This window comes from Bactrocera neohumeralis, chromosome 6 (assembly GCF_024586455.1).
Source record: "Bactrocera neohumeralis isolate Rockhampton chromosome 6, APGP_CSIRO_Bneo_wtdbg2-racon-allhic-juicebox.fasta_v2, whole genome shotgun sequence".
NCBI lineage: Eukaryota > Metazoa > Arthropoda > Insecta > Diptera > Tephritidae > Bactrocera > Bactrocera neohumeralis.
The window spans coordinates 65,036,529-65,062,027 of NC_065923.1; the positions used below are offsets into that span (position 1 = coordinate 65,036,529).

The window sequence follows — 25,499 nt, forward strand, 5'->3', positions numbered from 1 at the left end:
ACTGCAGTGCGAGAATTGCCAGAAGTGCGCATACTTATGAACAAACCATACATACATACACATTAGAAGGTGTGAAAGTATGTAACTATATGAGTAAGTACGAGCTTTGCCTCTGGTAGACAGGTAAGGCGCGCTCGCTTTGTGAGTCTTGTCATATGGCCGGTGAACATTTTCCATTTTTTATGGTAGCGCGGTTTTTATATGGTGCGCCTACGCCGGTACCCACGACACCGGCAGCGCTACATATACACCACAAAGTATTTTCTAAGGTGCCGTACGAAAAACTACAAGCCGTTTCATTTGTAGCAAGAAGCAGACGCTGAAGCGGCGATGATATAATAAACTGGCCATAAATGGGCGAACAAGAAGGCAAGCATGAATGTGATTTGAGTAAGTCTCAACAACTTGAAGAGAGAGCGAGAGAGTGCGCACGTGAGCGCATTGTTGATATGCTTGGGAGAGAGTGAAGCCAGCTGAGCGCTATGGAAACAGCTGTTTTCCAAACGCGCTTGATCACCTGTACGCTTACCTGGTCGAACTGGTCAGAGCGCTGAGCGCGCTGAGTGGCTGTAAAAATTATTCATTTATTTATATGCTTGCTCTATGCTGTATCTCGTGAAGTTTTTGTTTGCGCTACTGTTTAACGCAAAATATGTACGCTCGGACTACCAAAAAACACAAAGCGCCAAGCGTTGGCAGCACCAGCAACTTTTAATGTAACGTTTTGGCTGATTTTAAGCTTAGTTTGAAAATTAACAGCGCGCTTGTTGGACGTTCAGGCTGTGTTTGAAGAGATTTGTCGACGAACAAATTGAAATGAATTGTTAAAACGTAGAAAAGAAATGAAAATTAATGGAAATAAAACGTTGTTAAATATTATATTGAAATAATAAAAAGAAAAACCGAAAAAGTAGTTTGCGAATATAATTTTGCAAGAAAAATATAATTTTAGACGAAAGTAAATATAAATAAAAAAAAAAAAATAATTAACATATAAATTTTTATATAAAATTGTAAATAAAAAAAGTGAACTTGCAGCTAATATTTTATTAGAAAAATATAAAGAAAAAACAGATATGTGGAGGAAAATATTGAAAATAATTTAAAAAATAGAAAAAAAAGTAATATAATATAGGCAAATATTAAAAATAATTAAAAAAAAAATAATAATAAATTTAAATACTAAAATTAAAAAAAAGAAAAACAAATTATTTTTTTTTTATAAAAATAAATTTAGAAAAGCGAAAAATTAAGTTGCAAATAAATTTTTTCTTAACGAAATTTTTTTGTCTTACAAGCGTTAATTTCTACGGCTATCAGCTAATAAATAATACAAACTAAAGTTTAATAAAAATCACTGAACAATAAAACTGCAACAAATTTAAAGTGTGAATTAGATATTTGTCATAAAAATTAAAAATATTACAGATAAAACTTTCGTCTTTGGTGCATAAACTATAAATTTCTAAAAATAAAATTAAACAATAAATTATAAAAATTAAAAAAGTCATATAAAAAGAACAACACCATAAAGAAGGGTATTCATATTACGATTTTTACGTCGCATGCAAGTCCACAACGTCTGTTCACTACATGTACATATATATACAAATCAATATACATAGTTATATATCTACCTTAGCGGTTCATCGAATTCATTAACCCACCACGTGAGTGATCGTGCCGCATACTAGAAACACCAGCGCATACAGTCGCTCCACAAAGTCGTTAAAAAAAGAGAGAAGAAGAAGAAGCAGAAAAACCGCAATTAACCTAAAATTGCAATAGGAAAAATTAGCAGTGAAAAGAAAATTGAGCGAAAACATTTTTAATTTCTTTTTACATTTAATTTGCAAACAATTCATAAAAGTGTTTGGTGTGAAAAAATCTCAATTGCAACACAGTTAAAGCGCACTGTTGTTGCAGCAAGTGCAACAAATTCGTTGCATACATTCACCCTAGCCCACCAGCACAACAAGCACAACAACAACAATAACACCGCGCACAAATATGGATGTCGCTTGGCGTTTTCGTATCATGATCTTCACCGCGTTAGCCTTGATGTTGTTCGGCGATTTTTACGGTTATGGCAGTGTACGCGGCGTACAATCGGATACAAATCAGGCGGCGGCAGCGGCGGCCGCCACCACCGGACCGGGCAAATTCCAGCAGAGCGACGCGGATATTGAAATTGGCGAAGGTGAGTGAGTCGACTTTGGTTTGGTTTCGTGTCGTCGGGTGTGCGTGTGTGAATTAAATTACAGTTAAAGTAATCGAATATGCATTATTTATGTATTTGGTACTGTTGTTTATTTAGTGCACCTGCGCAACTGCTGAAGGGGATTTGAAAAACAAGTATCTTTTTCGGAAGAAAAACTTTAACTTTTTTGGAACAATTAGATAAAAGTAAAAACTTGTGGCAAGGCAGCTTAAAATTTTTATCCATAAAAAAATTATCGTTATAGAGTCAGTTAAGACATAACGGCAATGCTTGTTAAAGGGTGCTTCCTAAGATAGTAGGGCAATTCCCAATCTGGTGCAAATGGTCTTGCATATTTGCAATTGCAAATTTTAGTGTTTTCATGTTTTTCCCTATTTTTTTAAACAAATATCTACTAAATTTGCGAGTTAAAAGTTCGTAATCCGCATCGCTGATATCATGGTATCTTAAAGATTGGTTCTCTGTTTTCTAAAGCGGCAATATGTAATACAGTGAGATCTACCATAACACAAGCGGGCACTGGCGGGAGCAACCTTTCTGTCCGGTTAATAGAGTTGTTTGTTTAATAGATTGTCCTTAATAAACATAAAAAAATGTTGGGGCAGATCAATGTGCACGGTTAATGGAGATGCCGGCTTAATAGAGAGTCCGTTTAATAAAGCGTCCATTTAATAGAGCTTTCACTACATTTCATGCGAGTAATTGTGCCTGACGGTGATATACTTCGAATATCCAGTCCTCACCATAATTTTTATTTTTAGCTTTTCCCATAATTAAAGATTACATCAGATCATTTGAAGTAACTGTGCCGCTCGCTTGTCTTCGAAACTTCTTACTATAGGTTTCTTTGCAAATATTTGAACTAACCTTTTCAGTTATTTTATGAAGTTTTCATCCAAAGTGTGACTATTTTTTATAAAGTTTTCATCCAAAGTATGAATATTTTTTATGCTTTGCTATTGAAATTCTGGTGCGATACAGTCAGCATAGTTAAACTCAGTGATTTTGCGGAGACCTTATCTAAAACTTCGTGTAAATTATATGAGTAAAAAGGGAAACTATGATGGAATTCGATTTGCACATTAACATCTATTTCGTTCCGAGTCCCAATCGACAACCTATGCCTCCTAGATAGAATGATCCGATTAATTTTAAATATGCATCGAATAACCGCTCTAAAAGAATCCCTCGTCCTTAGCAAAAAACTGAATCAGTTGTTTTTCACAAGCTTCTCTTGAGACATGATTTGTGTCAAAAAAATCATTTCATAGGCAGGCGAGAGAGTAATCACTTATCGGCAAACTCGGAAAATAAGGTAGATGGATAAGAAACTCAAAACCAAGCTCTCAGAGCGACAATTTTTCGTTACTTCATACGGAATTAAACCAGAACGAAACTAATTAAGAGTCGGAGAGAGATAATATATACATATATAGTACAAGGTCTGTCGCAAAAGAAACAGAACTTTTTAAATATAACTGTTTCTGGTGGCGCCACCTATTGGTGGGTATATGAAATAAAAAGGTTGATCTCTTGTTGACATTTCGTAAAAATTTTAAGACAATTGGATAACTACAATCGATGTTATCGATCAAAAAGTGATAGCAGCTTTTGGTCATCGGTCGTAAAATGCATTTTGAACAAAGAGCAAATATTAAATTTTGTTTTAAACTTGGGAAAACGTTTACTGAAACATTTCAAATGATGAAAAAGTTTATGGTGATCAGTGCCTATCCCGTAGTAATGTGCATGAGTGGTTTAAGTGATTCCAAGAAGGTCGTGAGGACCTCTGTGACGATCAGAAGTCGGTCGTCTTCAGAAGTCAAAAATAAAGACAATGCTGATTTGTTTTTACGATTCCGAGGGTATTGTACACCGAGAGTTCGTCCCACCTGGCCAAACGATTAATGCTGTGTTTTACCTTGGTGTTATGAAGCATCTTTTGTCACGCATTCGTCGTGCTCGACTACAATTCCTGGCGTCTGTTGCACGATAACGCGCCGTGTCATCAGTCGACGCTTGTCACTGATTTTTTGACAAAAAACTTCATATTAACCAATAATCACTCACCCTACTCACCTGATCTGGCACCCTGTGAATTTTACCTATTTGAAAAACTTCATTTGCCCATGAAAGGACACTGGTTTCAGGACATTTCAACTATCCAAAGGCGACGACTGATATTCTCAAAAGCATTCCGAAAAATGACTTTAAACACTCATTTGAAATGCTAATTGACCGGGCTAAACGCTGTATCGAAGCACCAGGAAACTACTTTGAATAAACAAATATAACTTTTGAAAAATATTAATTTTTTGTTGTTTTTTTAACAGTCCTGTTTCTTTTGCGACAGATCTTGTATAACGTGACTATATCAGCATGTCACTTCTTGAACTCACTCGGAAGTTATTTTATACTTTATAGAACTCGGCGCTATATATCTTCGCAGATTTTTGCCTTTGTTGGATTTTTTGTGCATAATATCTATTGTGTTGTTAGAATTTTAGTGTTGTTTGCTTGTTTTTGAAGTCTTGATACTTCACTTGATAGAGTTTAACAGAACATTTTCCATGATCGTCATGTACTTAAACCTTTGCTGTATTTCTAGTTAAAATTGTATGAAAATTCAATCCAATCTAAGGTCTTTATAGGTCAATAACCTTTTCATCAGATCCTATGTTTGGAGCAAAACCAATCTCTGTAGAACTCATATACTTAAGAAACCTCAAATCATGCAATTATTCAATAATTATTTCAGGTGCTAGGTTTCCAGATATAATATGCATATTTCTATATATAGTACATCTTAGATCAGCTGTTTGCAATCTCTACTTCATTCATTTGACGTCTGTTTTGGTATTTCCAAAACAATCATTCATATGGCAGCACATTTATAATAGTTCGCTTTCTTATGCTAGTTTTGTTTATGGAAATTTATGCGCATTGCTAAGATATACAAGTAGAAACTATCAGAGGTAGTCATATGTATGTTTGTAGTATTAATCGGTAGTAGAACTTGCATTACTTTTAGTAGAGAAGTGCGCCTCTTCTCGAAGGCAGCTAATAGAGTTTAGTGACACTATTTGTTATAATAAAATATTCATAAGGTTTTCCTGTTTAACTTGGTGTTTATTATAACGGGATTTTATTCATTATAGCTACATTTCCGAATTTCGTAGAATATGATATGCAATTTTTTGAAAGGAAACCTGTTGATTTATTTTAAAGTTTGCGCGAACATTCGAATGTTTTATAAGAAAAAGTAGGTTATAATAAAATTATGTGTAAATGCTGATTTTACTTTACGATAAACTCAGTTAAACAAGAGCTTCGGGATTTCTTTTAGTCCTAAGGATATTTTGGATTTTTTTCCAAATAATCTCTTAAAAAAATATGTATATTCTTAATTTAAATGTTCTCTATTTAAACGTTTAACACATTCAAATTTCCTTGTCAGTCATAAAATATCAAAGTTAACGGTTATGCACTCAACTATGTACAACAATATGTACCTTTATGTGCTCATATAAGCCATTACAAAGTGATCAGTGATAAATCAGTTAACCCACTTCACTTCATTTTGAGTAATTAGCCTTAGAAACAATAACAAAAAAGCGCGTTAAAATAAAAATATATATGCCAATAAGTAAATAATGAAAATAACAAACGCACTTTTGTATACAGATACAAATCTATAAACTGTTACTGCTGTGCCATATTCCTCATTTCAATGTCACGTCTCACGAGAGTTGACCTTCATCGCTTGCCGGCATGGAAGTTTCCGACGCCGCGACAATTAAAATACGAAAAATAAATAACAAACATCAAAAAGCAAATCCAAACACCCACACAATACCCAAAGAAAAAAGAAAAAAATTGCATAAAAATAGACCTTATAGGTACATTAAAAAAGGAAATGAAAAACGAAGCAAAAAAGATAAAATCTCAAACAAATATTTTGCAGCTAAAGACAAAAATAAACTAAAAAAACATTTTTTGTGCAAAATTTTAGGTAAACTAATTTTCCACGCATAATAATTACTGAATTTGTCTGCTTGGTCGCCCACAATTCACAAATTTTGCGCTAAAAGCTGCAATGAGGTTTAGTTGCTGTAGTTTGGTTTTCCGTTTTTGGCAATTCGTCACGTTTCGTATTTTTTTAAGCCAACGTTTTTTTTGCGATAATCTGACCTTAAAGTGCGCCAAATATACGTGAGTTTATTTTTGGGCAAAAATCGTAAACAAAAGAGATGAAATATTACCTGATTTGCCATCAAAAACTATGCAAATAGGGTTATGATGCCATAAAAATATGCCAAAGTAAAAGATCATATATGACCTGTATTCTAATTTTCTGAACGAAGAATAATTTATTAGACAAATGACCGAAAAAGTTAGAAATACCTTGGTAGAAATATTATCCTTCAAATAAAAAAACACAAGAGGGAAACAAATATTTAACATTTTCAAATACACTGATACTGAGTACTGATTGAGGGGAGATCAGTGGTCAGAAACAAATATTTAACATTTTCAAATACAAAGTACTGATATGGGAAGATCAGTAGTCAAAAAGCAACGTAAATATATTCTTGAAGCTCTTCTTGAATATGTGTTAGGGCAATTGCAGTGCATTCTAGGTCTAATCGTTTCAGGGTAAAAATGTTTTTCAAAAAATTTTTTGAAAAAACAGGAGCCAGAAGCAATTACAATGCATTCTAGGTCCAATATTTTTTTAATATACGTATAATTGGCTTTAGTAATCGGCATCGGCTGATTCGGCTGTCTGTTGTGATTGCAGCTTCTCGACGTCGAACCTTTGTGTTTGTTGACGTGCGTTTTTTGCTGCCCAGAGGCGCGTGCGAATCTTGGCTGCAACAAGATAGTGGTCCGAGTCGATGTTAGGACCTCGGAGCGTACGCAAGTCCAGAACACTGGAGACGTGTCTTCCGTCTATCACAACATGATCGATCTGGTTGGTGGTTTTTTGATTCGTAGACATCCAGGTAGCTTGATGTATTTTCTTGTGCTGGAATCTAATACTACAGATAACCATATTTCGGGCCCCGGCGAAGTCGATCAGGCTCAACCCATTTGGGGATGTTTTCTCGTGGAGGCTGAATTTACCGACTGTAGTGCAAAAGGATACCTTCTTTGCCCACCCCGGCGTTAAAGTCGCCAAGCACGATTTTGGCATCGTGGCGGAGGCAGCTCTTATAAGTGCGCTCAAAGCGCTCATAGAAGTCATCTTTGGTCACATCTTCCTTCTATTTCGTCTGGGCGTGGGCGCAAATCAGCGATATGTTGAAGAACCTTTTTTTGATGCCGATTGTGGCTAGACGTTCATCCACCGGAGTGAATGCCAGTACTCGGCGACGGAGTCTCTCTGCCACCACGAATCTTACACGGAGTTTGCGCTTCTTTATGTGATCACTGTAAATGCCACAAGAACCTACTCGTCCAGTCTTTGTTCCGTCCATCGCATTTCTTGGATGGAGGTGATGCCAGCCTTTCAACTTACGCGGACATTAACCAGCTTTGCAGCGGCACTTCGGGTGTATGCTTTCAAATCCTAATTCTTAATACGTCTGCAGTGATCGTTATCAAAAGGGGGGGACGTCTCTCGTTCGAGGCTGTTTTCTTCTTTTAATTGGTAGTGTTATGTTTCATGTGGCGGATTCCCTAATGCGATCCCAACGCACAACTCTATGGAGGAGATGTTTTGCCTTCTCACTTTAGCTCAAACTAATGTTCTGTGGCTCGTCAGAGGATACATGGTCTAAGACCGGAAGTCGGAAGCTGCTTGAGTCATACGTAAAAGAATCGTTTCTGACGATTCCCAAGTGAATGGCGCTCAGAGAACTTTCCTCACTTGCGTTAACTTCTACACATGACTCCATTGAGATCTTACCGACCACAAAATTTAAAATACACAAAAAAATATGTTTAATGGTAGCTTAAGTGCGATCCATTCGACAGAAAGAGAGTACTTTCTCTAAATTACCACGAACTCGTAAATCTACAATAAAATTTACCCCTTTTTGTTTATAGCATACTATATATTAAACCTATGCTCAGTGAAGATCTAAACTTGGAATTTCTTTCCTTATAAAATAATATTTTACATTTATTTGGTAGCAATATGATTCATAAATAGACCGGACCATATGTTCGTGTGGGATTCCTTCCAAAACGGTTTTAATATTGATCTTGTCTATACGACATTTAATCTAATCCCATTAATATTTCTACCTATCAAAAAGATCACACCGGTCTAAAATCCTTTCCTCAACATTAAATACGTTTCGTACAAGAGGCTTAAAACAATACCATATACCGTTAGCGCGCTTGATTTCAAGTAGAGCCTATTACTAATCGTTGAAGCGTAAAATCAATGAAATAACAACTGTTACTGAATGCAAAAAAGAAAGCTTTAATACGACACATAATATCGGCAGACTATGAAACAAATCGAAATGAAATCGAAATTTAACGGTTGAATGATGTGATAATGCTAGGAATCAAATGTCAATTATGTACACACGAAACCAACAAAAACTGGAAAAACAACTTTGCGTAAAAGCGGTAATTCAACCTGATGTGTGCAACAGTAAAACACGCAATATTCAATCAAGTTCAAAAAAGTAATAAAATCAAATGACAGTTAAAACGCAAGCGCGGTTTTAGATTGTTGTTACCCATCAGGAAATCTGAAGAAGAGCAAGAAAGTGATAGTCGCTGATGTGAGAAGTTTTGAAAGATAGTAGGAAACTGAACTGGAATAAAATTGGTATATCTGTTTGCAAAGTCTTTGCTGAGGGCATTTCTGATATTCGACCACTCATTTAAATGATCGGGTTCGAAAGTATTATGAACTCAATAAGCCTCGGTTAGATGATCGATAAAATAAGATTTTTGAAAGACAAGAGGATCCAAATTTAAGTCAGGCAAATAGTGACGGTCTTACTTTCAGGAAGTTCATCAGCTAATTAGTAATTCGGCAATCGACAAAAAATCGCATAACGTTAAAATAAATCGAAATATAGGAGATTACTTCAAGAAATAATCAAGTCTTTTGGGTCTTCAGTACTACAGCTGGAGAAGTTGATGAAAAGACTGACGTGTTTTAGTATCCATAATACTATACCCGAGCTTTCAATGGCTTCAAAACATTAAAGCCCAATTGGCAAGACTTGCATTGAGCATTACTTCTGAGAATTTCCAGATTTTAACCGTTTGAATGAGAAGGTCTCTCATAATGTCTTTATTAAATCTTAGTCGATTTGTGCTTCAATAGATGTCATATTATATATTTCCTGTTGGCTGATTTCTTACGACCCACCGAAAGTAAATACAGAAGAAGTAAATAGAGACTTCGTTTCAGAAATCTCTTTAGCATAGATATAAGGTAGCAAATTCGATATTCCAGCTGTTGGTTTAAACTATCTGATATTGGAAGCGATTATACCTGTTTGGCTGGGTGATTGGGTGACTTTTATTCGTATATTTATACGACATTCATACATTAAATATAATAGTTTTTAAGAAAGCTGGGTGGAAAAATCTGTGTACCCTTTTTTCCGTGATCCTAATGATCTATGAGCAACATTTTGGGAGCCTGCTTTCAAAGTAAGCTTCTAGCTTTTCTCAAACTCTTCTACACTATTTTTCATATAAAACATTTCTTTCCAGGTAGATTTCCTATGTTTTTCATAAGTATCGGTTAAACATACGAGTTGTTAAAAGATCGTGAGAAATCGTTTACTGTTTACTAGCAAAAACCAAAGTTAATGTTTGTTTTATTTTGTGGTAATTAACAATGCTCCCATCACACGACATCTTAAAAATTCCAAATTGTCTTGATTTGTATTAAAAGTCCAAAGCGAGGCAAACAGAAAGTGCCACTGAGAAGAAGATCAAAAGCAGGCACTCTAAAAAAGCTGGTGCATGTGAAAATTTCGCCAGTGCATGCGACACAGTAGGGCGTAGTGTTATACCGCTGGTAACTTCGGCGCTCAAGCTCAAGCACCCTCCTACTCTGATTTGCTTGCAACAACCATTGTTGGTTGATGGTGGTTTTGGTTTAACTGTAATCATTGTACGCAGAGCATTTTGCGAACATTTCGTGACACCAAGGAGGTGAAGTAGTACAAGCGCTTGTTGGTTACGGTTGCACTTGTGCTTCGTTGTGCTGCTGCGGATGCGCTGGAATTATTGTTGTACGACTTTAACTTCGCCTTTGGGAACTCACGTAATATTTTCACATTTTTGTCTCCCTCTTATTTTCTTCACCACTTATTTCATGCGCTTGTTAATAGTGAAAGTTTAGGGGTCACCAAATTTTTGAACTAATAAACAAGGCAAAACAAAGCCGACAAGCATATGAGCCGTTTTGGAAATGAAGTTTTGTCGGAAAAATGAGGCAATGAAGCGTAAAAATGTTTCACCTCTTGGCCTTTCTCCATTGGCCATGGCATATAAAAAGCTATTAGGGGCGAATGGTGTTTTTTTATTGCGATAATTTTGCATATTAAATGGAATGTGTCGGAAAATAGTCTGTAGTTAAAATAAATATGTATGTAAGTAGACATGATCAGTTAAAAAATTTGTGGAAAATGAGTTTTACTATATACCAAATATGTAAACGAGTGTGGTCCGATAAGAACTTAACCAATAAAAACAGAAACTTTCTGGCAATTTTTCTCCAACATAGCTTTTTTTAGCTCAATATACTTGACAAAGCGACGCTATAACTTAGTAAACCCCTCTGAAATATACGTTTTTGAAGCTATACAAACTACTCCACGCTATTCCTTCCCAATTTGACTCGAATTCCTGCCCGACGCTTGACGTTATCAATAGAATCGTTTGGGACAATACTTGAAGTAGTTGGGCTAAACTTTTTGTTATAAATTAAAAAATTTGGCTAACAGCCCGTCGATGATTCGGCATAGTCGGGCCAGTGTGATCGTTTCAATATTTTCGAGGAAAAATATTTAAAAATTTTTAATCGTCGAGTGACTGTTACCAGCTCTGTTATAAGCCCGGAAGATAAGTGTTGTAATTTTTTTTCGTCGACAAATGAGATTGTAATAATTTATGTTAATGGAGCTCTGTGACCACTTTGCTTAGGTGATTGCCTGTAAATATGTATACCAAACGTTATGAATCCCAGAACTGAAAGCTTTGTCTGCTTCGAAACAGATTCGTCGAGAGAAGGCGACCCCTCCTGCTCGGTAGACCCAAACCGTTTCGTATTGCGCTTGGTCAACACTACTTTGAAGTGGTCTTACATTTGCGCTTCCTTCTTTTCATAGATGGTATCTCAATATGAGATTGTGGACTTTTGTTACTCCGTGGTAGACGTTTGGGTGTCATTTAGCCATGTACATTCTTAACTTAAACGAGAGCCGTACTTGAGAAGCTGTAAATTATTTCGATGGAACCCAAACTACACTGGTTTGAGTATACGACTGTCGCTTTTTATAAAATTTCATTAAAGCAATACAACCATCTCTCAACCTTTACTGCGAGTTTCAAAAGATTAGCGAAAAGTAAATAGTACAGAAATTGTTTACAAATTGTCAAAGGTTGGATGTTCACTTGATCCATTCGGAAAAGTCGAGATACGTTGATGGAATGGAATCAAAACGATATGTAAAATAGTAATTAGAAGATTTGTATTGAACAAAACTTAGCAATCGCAAATGATTTAAAGAATCTGAGGTAATACGGTAAAAGCGGATTTGATCAAACATGTCTAAAGAGATCTGTTAACGGTATTCTTTCTTAAAAAATTCAGCTTTATCGGGATGAGTTGAGTGGGAAAAACTTTTCATTTGATAATCTGTTTTCACGAAATTGAACACAATTCAAAGGCAATGATATAATCTCTAAACAAACTGTTCAGATCGGACTACTATGGCAGTATCTTCACAAAATATCATTATAGCATATAGCTACCATACAAACTTAAAGAACAAAATAAGGCCTTGCACGATAATCATTTTTGTCTGACTATACACCATATTGGCTATAATTGCGTAAGCGGTGTCTACGCCAGTAAAGAATATGCCATATCTTCCCAAAATCTGGCGTAGAATTTTGTACAAGACAATGTTATAATCACAAAAAAAATATTATATTAACGTACAACTTAGGATATAACTGCCATGCGAGAGAACGATAAAAATCAAGTTCTTGTGTGGAAAACCTTTTTATTTGATAAGATATCTCTCCAAAATTTGGCATGGATTATTATTTAAGATAAGTGTACTATAGCTTATTGCTGCCATAAAACTGTTCTATCAAAACCAAGTTCTTGGAAAACAAGCTTATTATTAGAGCTTTTGTGCAACCGATTTTAAAGTGTTTTCTTGTTTTTAGGCAATCTTATGAATCAACCTTGTGTTTTAATTACTTTTGCTCTAGAAATAGTCTTACTTGAATTGGGTGTGATTACTTTTAGTTAAAACTCGTATTTTAAATCAATTAATGTACATTGAAACCGTTATTGCCTTTGCAATTTGTTGGCATTCTGACGCAAGCTTAACTTTTGATAGTTTTAAGAAATATTTCTCAATTAACTTCTGTTAGTTTTAAGAAATACTTTTTAATTACTTTTTCAATTATATGATTGAAAACTGGCTTTAAACAGTTTATAGCGGCAAATATCTGTGTATATACATATGTATATATGATTAAGCGCATTTAAATTTCTTAATAACCTAACAAATTTGCAGAAAATTATAACTAAGCACATGCTGCGTGATAGACTGCCAAAAAAGTGCCGTTAAAGCAAAAAGTGTGTGGCAAAAATAAACAAATACAGGGTGGTGCATATGAGAAAAAACCGAATTAACTGTATTTTAACTCATTAGCGGCTAATTTTTCGAAAAGTTTATGAATTCTAAAAAAAATTGGTACTTTGATATTTTAAATATTTAAATAATTTTTTTTTTGAGAAAATATTTTTAATTTTTTATATTTGCTGAAAATTACTTTAACTTACATGCGTCCCACCCGTTACCTAATTGCTGGCATATAACTGCATATCCGCACGAATAGCACAAGAAATTTCAAAGTAAAGGTGCAACCGGTAAATTATGTAATCAAATTTGGTTACGAATGTGTAATCAAATACATATTTTCGAAAGGCTTAAAAGTGTAGTAAAAGAAGCTAAAGCAAAATTGAAAAAAAAAACAAACAAGCAAACAAAATAAAAATACAAAATAAATGGAATATGCAGGCGAGCTATCAGTTAGTTATGTGGCTTATGCGAAAATGGGTTGCGGCAAACACAAAAAATCTACAAACGCACAGGCAAATACAAAGTATTACTGAGAAAAAATCGGTTTGCGCATGCGCACGTTAGCTGCGCCGCCAAAAACGAGTCGTCTGCGCAACGGCGAATGTGCGACGGACACAAAGCAATATAAAATGCGGTAATCAATACCTCAATACAACACCGTTCGCGGCAGCGCTGCTTTAAGCTGATATACTGTAATCACGAAACGTGGATGTGGTTGTGCGCATGACAGCGCAACATATAGAAATTGACGGTTATGCTTACAAAACTAATTTAAACCTAATGCCAGCTACAACAAGACAACTGTATAAATTAATGTGACGGCACAAATTCGATATTTGCATGTTGTATACGCTGGCGGCGTGGCGTTAATGGGTTAAGGTCTGTAATTTGATGTAGCAAGAAATGGCAGGTTTTTGCAAAAGCTTACCCAAATTTTTCATGTTTTGATTTGCAAATTTATTTGTTATTATTGAATGCACTTTTTTGTTTATTATTGCTGAAGTGTGTAAATTAAATGAATGAAAAAGCGAAATTTTTTGAAAATCACTCATACGAAAACTTCACTTAAGCGCCTCTTTTGCTTTAATTGCATTGTCTCTTTAAACATATTCACACGTTTTTAAAGGTTTTTTTCAGATGGTTGTTCTTTAAAATACAAGTTGTGTAATATTTCTCATTGACTTTTTTAATATACTATTTAAGTATATATATTAGGGCGTTTTTTTTTTTTTTGAATTATTAATTTTTTTCAATCCCGTCATGAAATTTGCTTGGAAATACACTAAAAAAATTCCCTGAAAATTTTAGCCCTTAATATGTATTAACATTAAGAACTGAACCAAGACATTTAAAAATTTTCCGTAGAAAATACACTGCAATCGTGATTTTTTATTTTTAAATTCCTACAGATCAGAGGTGTTTTGTGGTATCGCTTTGACTTTAGACGCATATTTCTCAGAATTGTTCACTCTACAAAAGTGGCCAGTACAACAAATTAGTAACTCACACCGGCGAGGTAGTAGCGAGGCCCTAAACCTGATTTTTCCACGAAATTCGCATTTTTTTTTGTATATATCTCGTAAATAACAAGAGCTATAGAAAAAATGTACACAACAAACTTGTAGGAAATTGTATTTGCTACAAAAAAGATCCAAGGTCAAAATCGCTATCATTAAAACTTATCGAGATATCCGCCTTTTTAAGTAAGGCTTTATAGAATTTGCATAGATGGTATGTAATCTATGAAAATTCCATACAGCCTTACTTAAAAAGCCGAATATCTCGTAAGTATATTAAGATTTAGTAAATAGAAATTACAATCGCTTTAGAAATCCGTATCTCTTATTGCATAAGTGCGATCGGGTTACACCATACAGTGTTGGAAAGCTAAAATTTCTTATTAAAAAAAGTTCTCAGGGAGCTTTGTGACTAATTTACTCAGTGTCGTATGAGAACTCGTCTAAAATGCGCAATACAAAGAGAAAATACACTATATTTTAAAGCTTTTCTTCGATAAACGCGAATACGCAAGTCACACAGCTGAAAATGTGATCCGTGTTTATGATTCTGCTAATGAACCACCCTTTGAAAGGCCAATTGACGAAAATATCGCTAAAGTAATGGAAATCATCCAGTCCGATCGTGTTGTAAAGCAAATGGTGACAGGGGATCTAAAGCACAGCAGTTTTCTGTTACTACATTTTCAATGACGTACTTTATAGCTCTTGAGTTGATCTGCCGGGTCTAACTCCATGTTGTCTAAGGGAGAGTCCTCCAGCATCGTTTATCGCCACTTCAAGTCTGTTTAAGGAGCCTTTCAAAGAGCTTTCCCGCAGTGTCAAGCATGCATAATGGATAGTATGCTGATGACAAGTTGGGATCTCCTTTTGTCTTACTGGTTAGCACCTTCCGTTGCTTTTTCCAGGGTTCAGGGAATATTCCGGCCTCAAGGCAGGCATTGTACAGGTTCAATAGTACTGCCGGTTGCTCTGATTGCATTATTTTCAGGGTTTTTTGTTGGTATTCCGTCCGGGCGGGTGATTTGTTGGCCTTGAACTTGCCAGTGGCTAGTTGCAGCTCTTCGAGAGTAAACTGTGGGATTTGCGGAAATCTTAGAGTCTGTTCTGGACCCTAGCCCTTTTTCCGTGTGTGGAGAAGACTGTGATCCAGCAGTTAAGTTAGTTAGTATCCTCGCATAGCTCCACCCATTTATTTTTTTGCTATCGTTGATGGAGTGTTTTAGCTCTTTTATTGCCGCACCTGGATCTCGTGCTGGATCTGCGTTTGAGTTGGGTGATATTTTAGTTCACCAATAAACTGCTGCTTTATGTTTAAGTTCTGACAGAGTATTGTTATATTAAGCATTTCTACAATTTATTGCAATTATGTGGGAGCTAAATGGGTTCTGGTTGCTATTGAGGATATTAATTTCGCAGCATTTAGATTCGAAATGTTTCACTTTCATGTTCCAGTATTTTTTCTGTGCTGGTTAGCGTTTGTTCCGGTGTTAATCGTGAAGGAATGCAATGTCAACGATTGATTTGTCTGAAGAAAAAAAATTGTCCAAAAGCGAACAGCTTTGGTAATTAGAAGAATAATTATCTGCCGGGACACACACATTGATAGTGAGTTCCCAGAAGTTCTGGAAGCTTGGTTGGGAGGTTCAGGTGCACAATCCAGATCTGAAACCAAGATATCTCTACGTGTATCTGCCTATGGCGAATGATTCGATTGCTAACAGAGTCGCTTCAAACGAAACTTGTGAATCTTGTGATCGGTTTTGTCAATAGTGAAATTATGGATCAAAACAGTGCATATTTGACCTAAATCGGATCATTGTAACTACGTTAAAAAAATACCTTAAATTTAATACAAAAATATTTAAATATTTTGTTTAAACCTTATATTACGGCTTTTCTGTAATATATTCTATGACATGTCTGCGACGGATTTGGCTACAAGGTGAACTTTTTTTCTTGCACCTGTATTGTTCAGTGGCGTCTTTTTTTTTCAAATATAGATCATTTCATATAATCCGTAGTAGAATTGGTCTTGAACATCAAAATTTGGGTGACAACTTTACTGTTAGAGATCAGCAGGTAATGATTGAAGCAAAAAAGGCGAGATAAAAATTGTGAGTTAAATCTGAAAATGACACAGCTTTAATATCGTTAACAATACACGATATAAGTATTACTATAGTTTTGTATTACCGTGAATTTCTTTGACTTAACTCAATATTATATAATCTTTTGACAGAAAATTCGGATGACAATCTGATTGTCGTTGGCAATGATTGTCAAACATGTTTTTTTAGAAGAGATAGGATCTGAAAATGGAGATTTACGTTAATACTATTGGGAATTAATATATTTTTGTTCAGACCCTAAATTAAAATTTTAAATAACCTATACTTTGTATATTGATTTTAGTAAGTTAAACATAACCTTTAAAGTAATATAGATTACACATATTGTTACATCATATACATATTACATACATATATGTAGCACAAAATATTTAGCTTTCGCTGTCAGATATAACCAATATATACCCATTTTACAACCAAAACTAAAATTTTGTTTCAATATGAGTGGTTTCTATTATAACCTTTTTCCTTCGCCTGTTAACTAATGAAAAGTGATGTTACGTTATTATGCATTTTAGGTGACTATATGTACAATATACATATACCTATGAATGTACATGCTATTATTACTGGCGGAAAATTTTCTCAGAAATAAAAATTATTACTGTCGATTTGTCAGTTTTTTGTTTGTTCAACAACTGTTATGTTAACAATATTGCTAACAATACTGTTATATTACAACAAACATTTACAAATAACAACAAAAACAATAATTAAACATTCAGTTTCATTGAATTTTCATTGAAATCGAACTTCAATAAAGGTCAGTGGTGAGACTTGTGATTGCTATCAACTATTGAGTAAGAAAACAAAATTAAAATAAAAACGGAAAATAAATAAATTAAACAAAAGTGTGCAAAGGCAGCAATGGAATATATTACATTCATAACCAACTTGTGTAAAAAGTAAAGAAAAACTTTATAAAATCGTGTATCTGTATATATTTCCATACAGATGTTCAAATTTTATATAAATACACTTTAATTGCACACGATTCTGCTATGCATGCAACTTAGTTTCGCTGACTTGACATTTGTAGTTCATTCAGTTTCACTCAGTTTGTTGCTGATTTTTTATATTATGCGGTTAACTGACCGCTCGAAGAATATTAAAATGGAAAATAAGCAAAAAATTGTAAGAAAAATTGATTGAAAAAATTATTGAGATTTAAAATTGTGGTTATATGCAATTTCAAAATTTTATCTGTAGAGCTATTACTCAAGAGTTATTTTCGATTCACTAATCTTTTAGAGTAACTCATCGAACCAACAACTGGTATAAATCATATATGTACTTGTATAATGGCATAATACTTAGGGTAGGCAAACATTGCTTAAAGTTCATAGAATTCAACTGGGTAGGGAAACAGATTAGTCCTAACCTATGCACATTGTGAAACGTTAATATTGTTTTGGAGGTTAAAACGCTTAAGTACTGAATCGAATTAGGTTCAATTTGATAGTTCTCAATGCGCTCTTCATAAGCTTTGGTGGGCAGTCTTCTTCGGTCTAAGGAAACAAATAAAAATATTTGTTACAACTGCTTGTTAATCTGACTGTGATAATTTTCCATATTGTAGTGGATTGGTTTGAACTTATGAGCTTTAGTGCACTCAAGTGATACCAAGCGAATATTTTTATTATCAGCCTTGTTTAATGATCAATATATTTATATACATATATAATGAAATTATTTTTATAGCTCGAATACTTTACAATTAGCCAAGCACTTATTAGTCATCGGTTTTTCCACTTTTTGTTGTTCTAATATTTAGACAATCGTAACTGTTTGATAAGTCACTAAGCTCTACGAAGTGCAAATATTTTGTTATATGAAAGTTTCCAGTGTTTGTTGTTAATTATATATGCATGATTGCGTTAATTACTTTAGGAATGATCAGGAACTGAAAGTGTTAATTTGAAATAGTAATGCGTAAGCAGTGTTAGGGTATGTATCTACGTCAAGGCAGTATATGGGCTAGTATCGGAAAGTAAATTGAAATTTCATAAATTTAAACAAAATAATTAAATATAAGCAAATCATTATTAATAACTAAAACAAATTTATTTTAATTTATTAAGTACAATTATCACTTAATAAAATTAAAATAATTTTATATATTTAATATTTTAAATAGTTAATAAAATTAATAATAAAATAAAATAAATAACTAAAATAGTTATAATATTATTATTTAAGTTATGATTTTGATTTTTTTATTTAATTATTCTCTATAAATTAATTTAATTTAGTGTGATTTAATACTCAAAAATTATGTAAATTATGTTAATAATAAAAAACAAAGCAATTAAAATTATTTTAATTTTAATTAGTAAAGTTGTTTTTAGCATTTATTTAATAATTTTAATTTTATTTAGTTTTATTAAATTATGCAATTTACAAAAATACGAAACAAATTTAATTATTACAGTTATATAAGCATTAATTTCAAAAAATTGTTACTTACTGTAATTAATTAAAAAATTTGTAAGTTAAGAATATTCAACTTAACTTAAAAGTACAATTATTAATTCTAATTATAAAATAATTTCAGTAATTCAATTGGAAAGAAAATATTTCAATTAATGAATTAATTTAATTTGATAACTTTATTACAAAACTAAAAATAATTCCAAAATTAGTAAGAAATTCATTTAATTCCTTAAAGGATTAATTGTCATTAACCAAAGTTTTAAATACAAACATTAATTTTAATTAATTAATTAATTTTTTTTAAACTAAATTATTAATTTAATTTTTGATGAAGTTAATTACATACTTAATTTTCTTTAGCTAATTAATAGCTTTCAATTAAAATAATTAGTTCTCGAATTAATTTTAAATTACAGTTAATTATTTTAATAATTTAGGTATAATTAACAAGCATAATAAAATGAAATTTTTGACAATATTGTTTAATTTTTTGAAATTAAAAATTATTTTAAATCTTTAAAATACCAATTGTCTTTAACCAAACTTTTGAATACAAATATTAATTTTAATTAATTAATTAATTTTTTTTTAACATTATTTTTGTTATTAATTTAATAATTAAATTAGTTTTTTAGTTTAAAGTATTTACCAATTTTCAATTTTCTAATATTGGTTAAATTAGAAGCTTTCAAATAAAAATACTAAGTTGTAAAATTATTAATGAAATGTAATTAATTAAATTAAATTGGTAATTTAGGTAGAATTAACCGATTTTCATTAACTTAATAATACTTTTAACTTATAATTACATAATGGTAATTTATTTACTTAATTTTTGAAGTAAAATTTCTGGTTGGAATTAATTATTAGGTATATATTTTTTTGTTAAACTATTTTTATTTATTAAATTAATTACATAATTTTTTTTTTGTTTTGCGGGCGAGGGGGTGGAAAATGCCTTCCGCATCATCGGTGCTATCGTTACAGCAGCGGTATGTGCCACTTGCAGGTCACTAAAAAATTAATTACATAATTAAAAATATTAATTAATTACATAATAAAATGTTAATAAAAATTATAACTAAATTTTTTATTAATTAAGTTAATTTATTATTATATATTTTTTTATTAAAAAAAGCTTAAATTTATTATATAATTAAAAATAATTAAATAATTGCAGTTATTTGTGGATTAAGACTTTCAATTAAATTTTGGACTAATAAAGTTAATTTTAAAATAAAAATGTTAGTTATAAATGTTTAAAGACGAATATTAATTTTACTACATAAATTAATTTTTTGCCTAAAGTCTTAAGTTAATAAATTAAGTTATATAATTTTACCACTTAATTTTCAAACTTATGGAATTTTTATTTTGAATCACTTGATCACATATCACTTGATGTCTGGAATTACCCACATATGATTCTACTGGTATTTGAATTTAAAATGCATATAACATTTGCCTATTTGCACAGCTTCAATAAATGCCTAAACAAATATACATACAAACAAATTTACTGCAAATGCCTGTTAGCTTAGGTGAAGAAAAATTCAAAGTCAAAGTTGGAGTTTCGTTAGCTAATTTACATATAACCATTCTTGGTTTAGCGATTTTTAGCATTTTTGTTTTGCACACACACATACCTGCATATATAAAGACATATGTACATACTTGTGTGGACATACTCTAAACGAAAATGCTAACTGCATAGCATTATTTTATATTTTTTATGGCTACGGTTGTATGTGTATGTGCAATTTGTTTGCCGTTTGGTCTTTGAACTCATGGCCTTGACTGGTGGTGAGCGACTATTGTCTGTGGTAGAGGCATTGCAGCCGTGCCAAGCTCATTGAAATCAAACACATTTTTAAAGTGTATTTTGTTTTGTATTTTCTTTTTTTAATTTTGATTTTTATTTTCTTTTACATACACTTGAAGTTACAGAGAGTTAGCGCAGCAGACATGATTTACTTATCATTTGCTACAGATTGGCTTTTAGCATTTTTGTCACGCTCCAAGTGTTTAGTGTTAATTTAGTTCACATATTATTATGTTGTTTGGTCTTATGGTCACGAGCGGTGTGCTAAATCGGTACCAGTTATCTTGAGCGGTTGTTATGAGCTATTAGCGCTTTTGAACTTCAAGCATGGGTGCTTTTATGAAGTAAATGTGGGATATTAAATGCATATATGAATATTTTTGCTGTTGCTAGGAGAGAGCGTTAACTCTAAACAGTAATAATTTCGAATAACTGTACAGCAAGCAATTTATATCGCTACTCCCTAGAGTGACGTCATAAAATTGTTCTACTTCTCGAGAGAACTCTAGCTCTCACTCTGAATTTATTTTGTACCTCACAGGTCATTAGCTAGAGTCTAGATTCTAGACAATCATGTATATTGTACTGTATCTTTTCTGATTATATTTATTGCTCTTTCTCTGATTTTGTTTGTGTTAATTTACCACAATGTGATACCAAAACGGTGTAATTAAGAAAGACCCTTTCGAGTAATTTTTGACTTAATAACAGGTGATATTATCATTGCTGACCTAAGTTATACTACAAGACATTATATTAAGGCTCGATTATCTACAGCTACTAGATCAACTGCAATATTATTATATAGTCTTGAATTCCAAAGTCCAAATTTAGTCGCCAAGACCTTGTTTGACAAACTGATAAGAGAACGACTAGTTTGAGATTAGCTGAAGATGTCAAGAATGAATAAATTATAGCATAAATGATTGTCAATGCTTTCACGTTGTGTCTCCTTCCTTAGTTTTCAGTTATAAGCTTAAAGTCTCGATATTTTCGTCTCCTTAAAAATCACCATTTCATTTCTAGTCTGTCCCAAAATAAAATAAAGTAGTTAGTTTACTACTGATTTCTAGTGCCGATTTTGTGGGAAATTGTAAATATAGATTAATTCTGGAAAAATAAAAATAGCTCTTATCTCATCCCTCAAACTTAATAACTTAAATTTTATATATTTTTTATTCAAAGAGTTTCCTTGTGCTTCGATAAAGCCCGATAATTTGAATAGTGTTTAGGTCATTTTTCGGAAATAGTCTTTTTTTCTGAAAAAAAGTGTCCTTTGTGCAAATGAAGTTTCCCAAATAGGTGGATGCCAGATCAGGTGGTAGGGTGAGTGATTAATGGAGTTTTTGTCAAAAAAAATAGACAATGCTGTCACTTTTTTCGATAACATCGATTGTAGTTATCAATTGTCTTAAAATTTTTACGAAAAGTCAACAAGAGATCAAACTTTTTATTTTATATACCCACCAATTGGTGGCGCCACCAGAAACAGTTATATTTAAAAAGTTCTGTTTCTTTTGCGACAGACCTTGTATATACAAAGAGGGGATAAACGACAATGAATATTAGGTTACGAAAAGCTTTTTTCAAAAATGTGTGTTTGTGGATTACGGTGTGCAGATGATAGCACTGTTTACTATGCTTCCACTATCTAGCTATAGAATCATCTTTTCGCTGTAAAATGTTGATCACAATGTGGTTTCGGCGGCAATCGCTGGAAGATATATGTATAAGAGCTGAAGGTTGTAAAAAAGTTGTTCAAAGATTGCGTAGAAACGGAGACAACATTACAATTTAGTACATTTTGAGATTAATATATTGGAATTTTAAAAAATATCTGTGAAACATTCTTCTAGACAGTTTATGTTTAACATTTTGAGAAATTGATATTAGATTTATCTTTTGATCTTATTAATTGTCATACGATTTCTTCGAGAAAATTTCATAGAAGGGAAAAATAAAACAATATACATATTTGCCACTTGAATCATTTGCGAAAATTGTTTAGAAGTGTCGTAAATAAGGGTCTGACACTTAAGAAAAAAATATATGTTTCAAAGTTTGAATAAAGAAGTACAATTAGGTTGGTGTGATTAGTTAGAACTTAAAAAATAGAAATAAAACTAAATAACACAAAAAGTACCCATAATAATTATGCGTAATTTTTTCTCTCTCTAACCGAACCTAAAATCTCTCTGATTCTAACTTAACCTTAAACATTGCAAAAACAAACTCAAAGTCTTTAATTTTGCATACATTTTTGGAAATTAATCATATTATTTACTTAATTAATTTTCAAAATCAAAGTGACGCAAAATGATTTCCGTTTAAACATAAACAAATTTATTTTTAGAATAAAAAACCACAAAATAAAATTCACATATTTTAGCTTATAATATATTGCGTCAAAATTGCAAACACTGATTCACCGATTTGCACTTTCATTTGATTACGCATACCTGCATGCTTTTATAAATACTTTTTGGGACAAAACAAAAAAATACAAAATAACTCGTTTGACCATATGTTCTCTCAAATTGGCCACTTAATTAGCATATGCTAAAAAAGATAACTGCGTTTGCTTGAGAGTGTGCTAAAACTTATGCTTGTATGTGTGCACAGTATCATTACGCTTTCGATAATTATCGATTGCACATATTTATTCAGGTAATGAAATTAGGTAAGACCCATTTTAAAAGTGTATATTGATTATTTTTTTTATTTGTTATATAAGCTTAGACAATTGAAATAATTAAAATTTATTATTATACCTTATTACTGTCAAAAAAGTAACGGAAAGTTTTGCGCAAAAATGTGCTTCTTAATAAAAATTTGACAACAATTTGGAACTCGTTTTAAAAATGCAAATTTTTTCTAGACTCACATCTAATTAGTTATTTGTTTATATATTTTTCGAGAATTTGTTTCAAAATATTTTGATAACATTTCTTTCTTATAAATTATATATTTTTTGTTTATACAAATATCAAGTGACCTTGATTAATTATAAAATAGGAGAAGTATGGCTTTAAAATTATGAATAGAAATTTTCTCAAATAAAAATTAAAAATTTTTAAGATTATGATAAAATTTAAACATTAAACACTTTTTATCATTTTCATTGAGATAACTCGCATATTGGCCGATATATACGATATAATGTCACCCGGAAGTTCGAAATTTTTTTATGTTAAGTATATGAGCGCTCTGGGAGGTATTGAACCGATTCAACGCATTCTTAATACGCAGATATTCTATTTCACTGAATTTTACTTGTATATCCCATACATTGACCTACATATATTTTTGATCAAAATTCTATATACATACACTGGGGTCTACATATTCGGTGCCTAGTGTTTTGAACAGTTTTGCTTGGGTCTGGACAATTTTTGATCATAAGGTGACATACTTGTACTTTAAAGGAATTATTAGTGCAAAGTTTTATCCCGTTATATCTATTGCTTCTAGATTTGTAGACTGGAAAACAAAAGAATCAAGTGGAATTTGATGAGAAGTAGGTTGTGGTCCGATTTCACTCATTTTCGTACAGTGACTTAAGAATGTGAGAAGAATGTCACAACCAAACTTAGGTGAAATCGGTTGGTCGGGTCTCGAGATATGTGACTTCACCTAAAAGTCGATTTTTATTCAAGTTATAGTCTCGTCATTCTGATAATTTATATATATACATAACCTTATATCTATATATTTTAGTTTTATATGAAATATACGATCGTTAGTTGAACAAAATTATTATACTCTGTAGCAACAGGTTGCAAGCGTATAAAAAAATGAATATAAGTACAACATTTTATCAGGATGCTCAAATTAATTTTAAGATAAAATAAATAATTTCATTTAAGAATTTTTTAATGACTCTTCTGCTATAAATAAAATAAACTCCCGAAACAAACGATTGGCAGCTTATTTGTGAAAAAAATGAATAATTTTAAAGAATTTGTCATAAAAGTGACTAATACCTAAATATCATCCGCTTAAAGCTAAAACTGAAAACTTCGTTTACGACAAGATGACTGGCAAAAAATGCCAAACTAGCACGCAGCCGAACAATACATATTTGTTTTTGTTTTGTTTATTTCTTTTGAATAATAATTTTTATTCAATATTTAACTTTCGATTGCATAACTACTTATATACATAAATTTAAATATTTGTACATATGTTGGTAGAATATCATATAACCATATATGGTACCTTTCTTTTCTATTTGAAACCAGAAGTCGAATAAAATAAAGAAACAAATATTTAAACGAAATTAGCAATTCATAATAATACAGTTGCTAGACGGAAGATCTTAATTTTTTATAAATAGAAGGAACTAAATATGTAATAGGGTGGGTAAAAAACGAATATCTTTTAAGCTTGGTACCCCAAAAAATTGGTTGGTAGACACCTCTAAAAAAGTCACTTCAAGTATAAAGTCTTACCTGTAACAAGGAGGTTCGCCCCCCGAACGAATTTATATTTTTTATTACTATCAGATAAAAAAATTTGTATCCCGCTTCCAACTACAACTACTTGAAACAGATAACTTAATTT

The 25,499-nt window shown here is 32.2% G+C and overlaps 1 protein-coding gene across 4 annotated transcripts in view; it reads left to right on the top strand.

The window, feature by feature from the left end:
• The first annotated feature begins 688 nt into the window (after nucleotides 1-688).
• The window catches only part of LOC126761876 (uncharacterized), a 37,880-nt gene continuing 13,069 nt past the window's right edge, over nucleotides 689-25,499 (top strand). Inside the window, exons 1-3 of one of the 4 annotated variants that reach the window (XM_050478303.1) lie at nucleotides 689-958; nucleotides 1,429-1,595; nucleotides 1,643-2,200. In XM_050478303.1, coding sequence (XP_050334260.1) covers nucleotides 2,011-2,200 — 190 coding nt within the window. In that variant the 5' untranslated portion in view covers nucleotides 689-958; nucleotides 1,429-1,595; nucleotides 1,643-2,010. Of the gene's footprint in view, nucleotides 959-1,428; nucleotides 2,201-25,499 lie in introns of all 4 variants that reach the window. The other 3 variants (XM_050478304.1, XM_050478302.1, XM_050478308.1) reach the window with 3 other exon arrangements.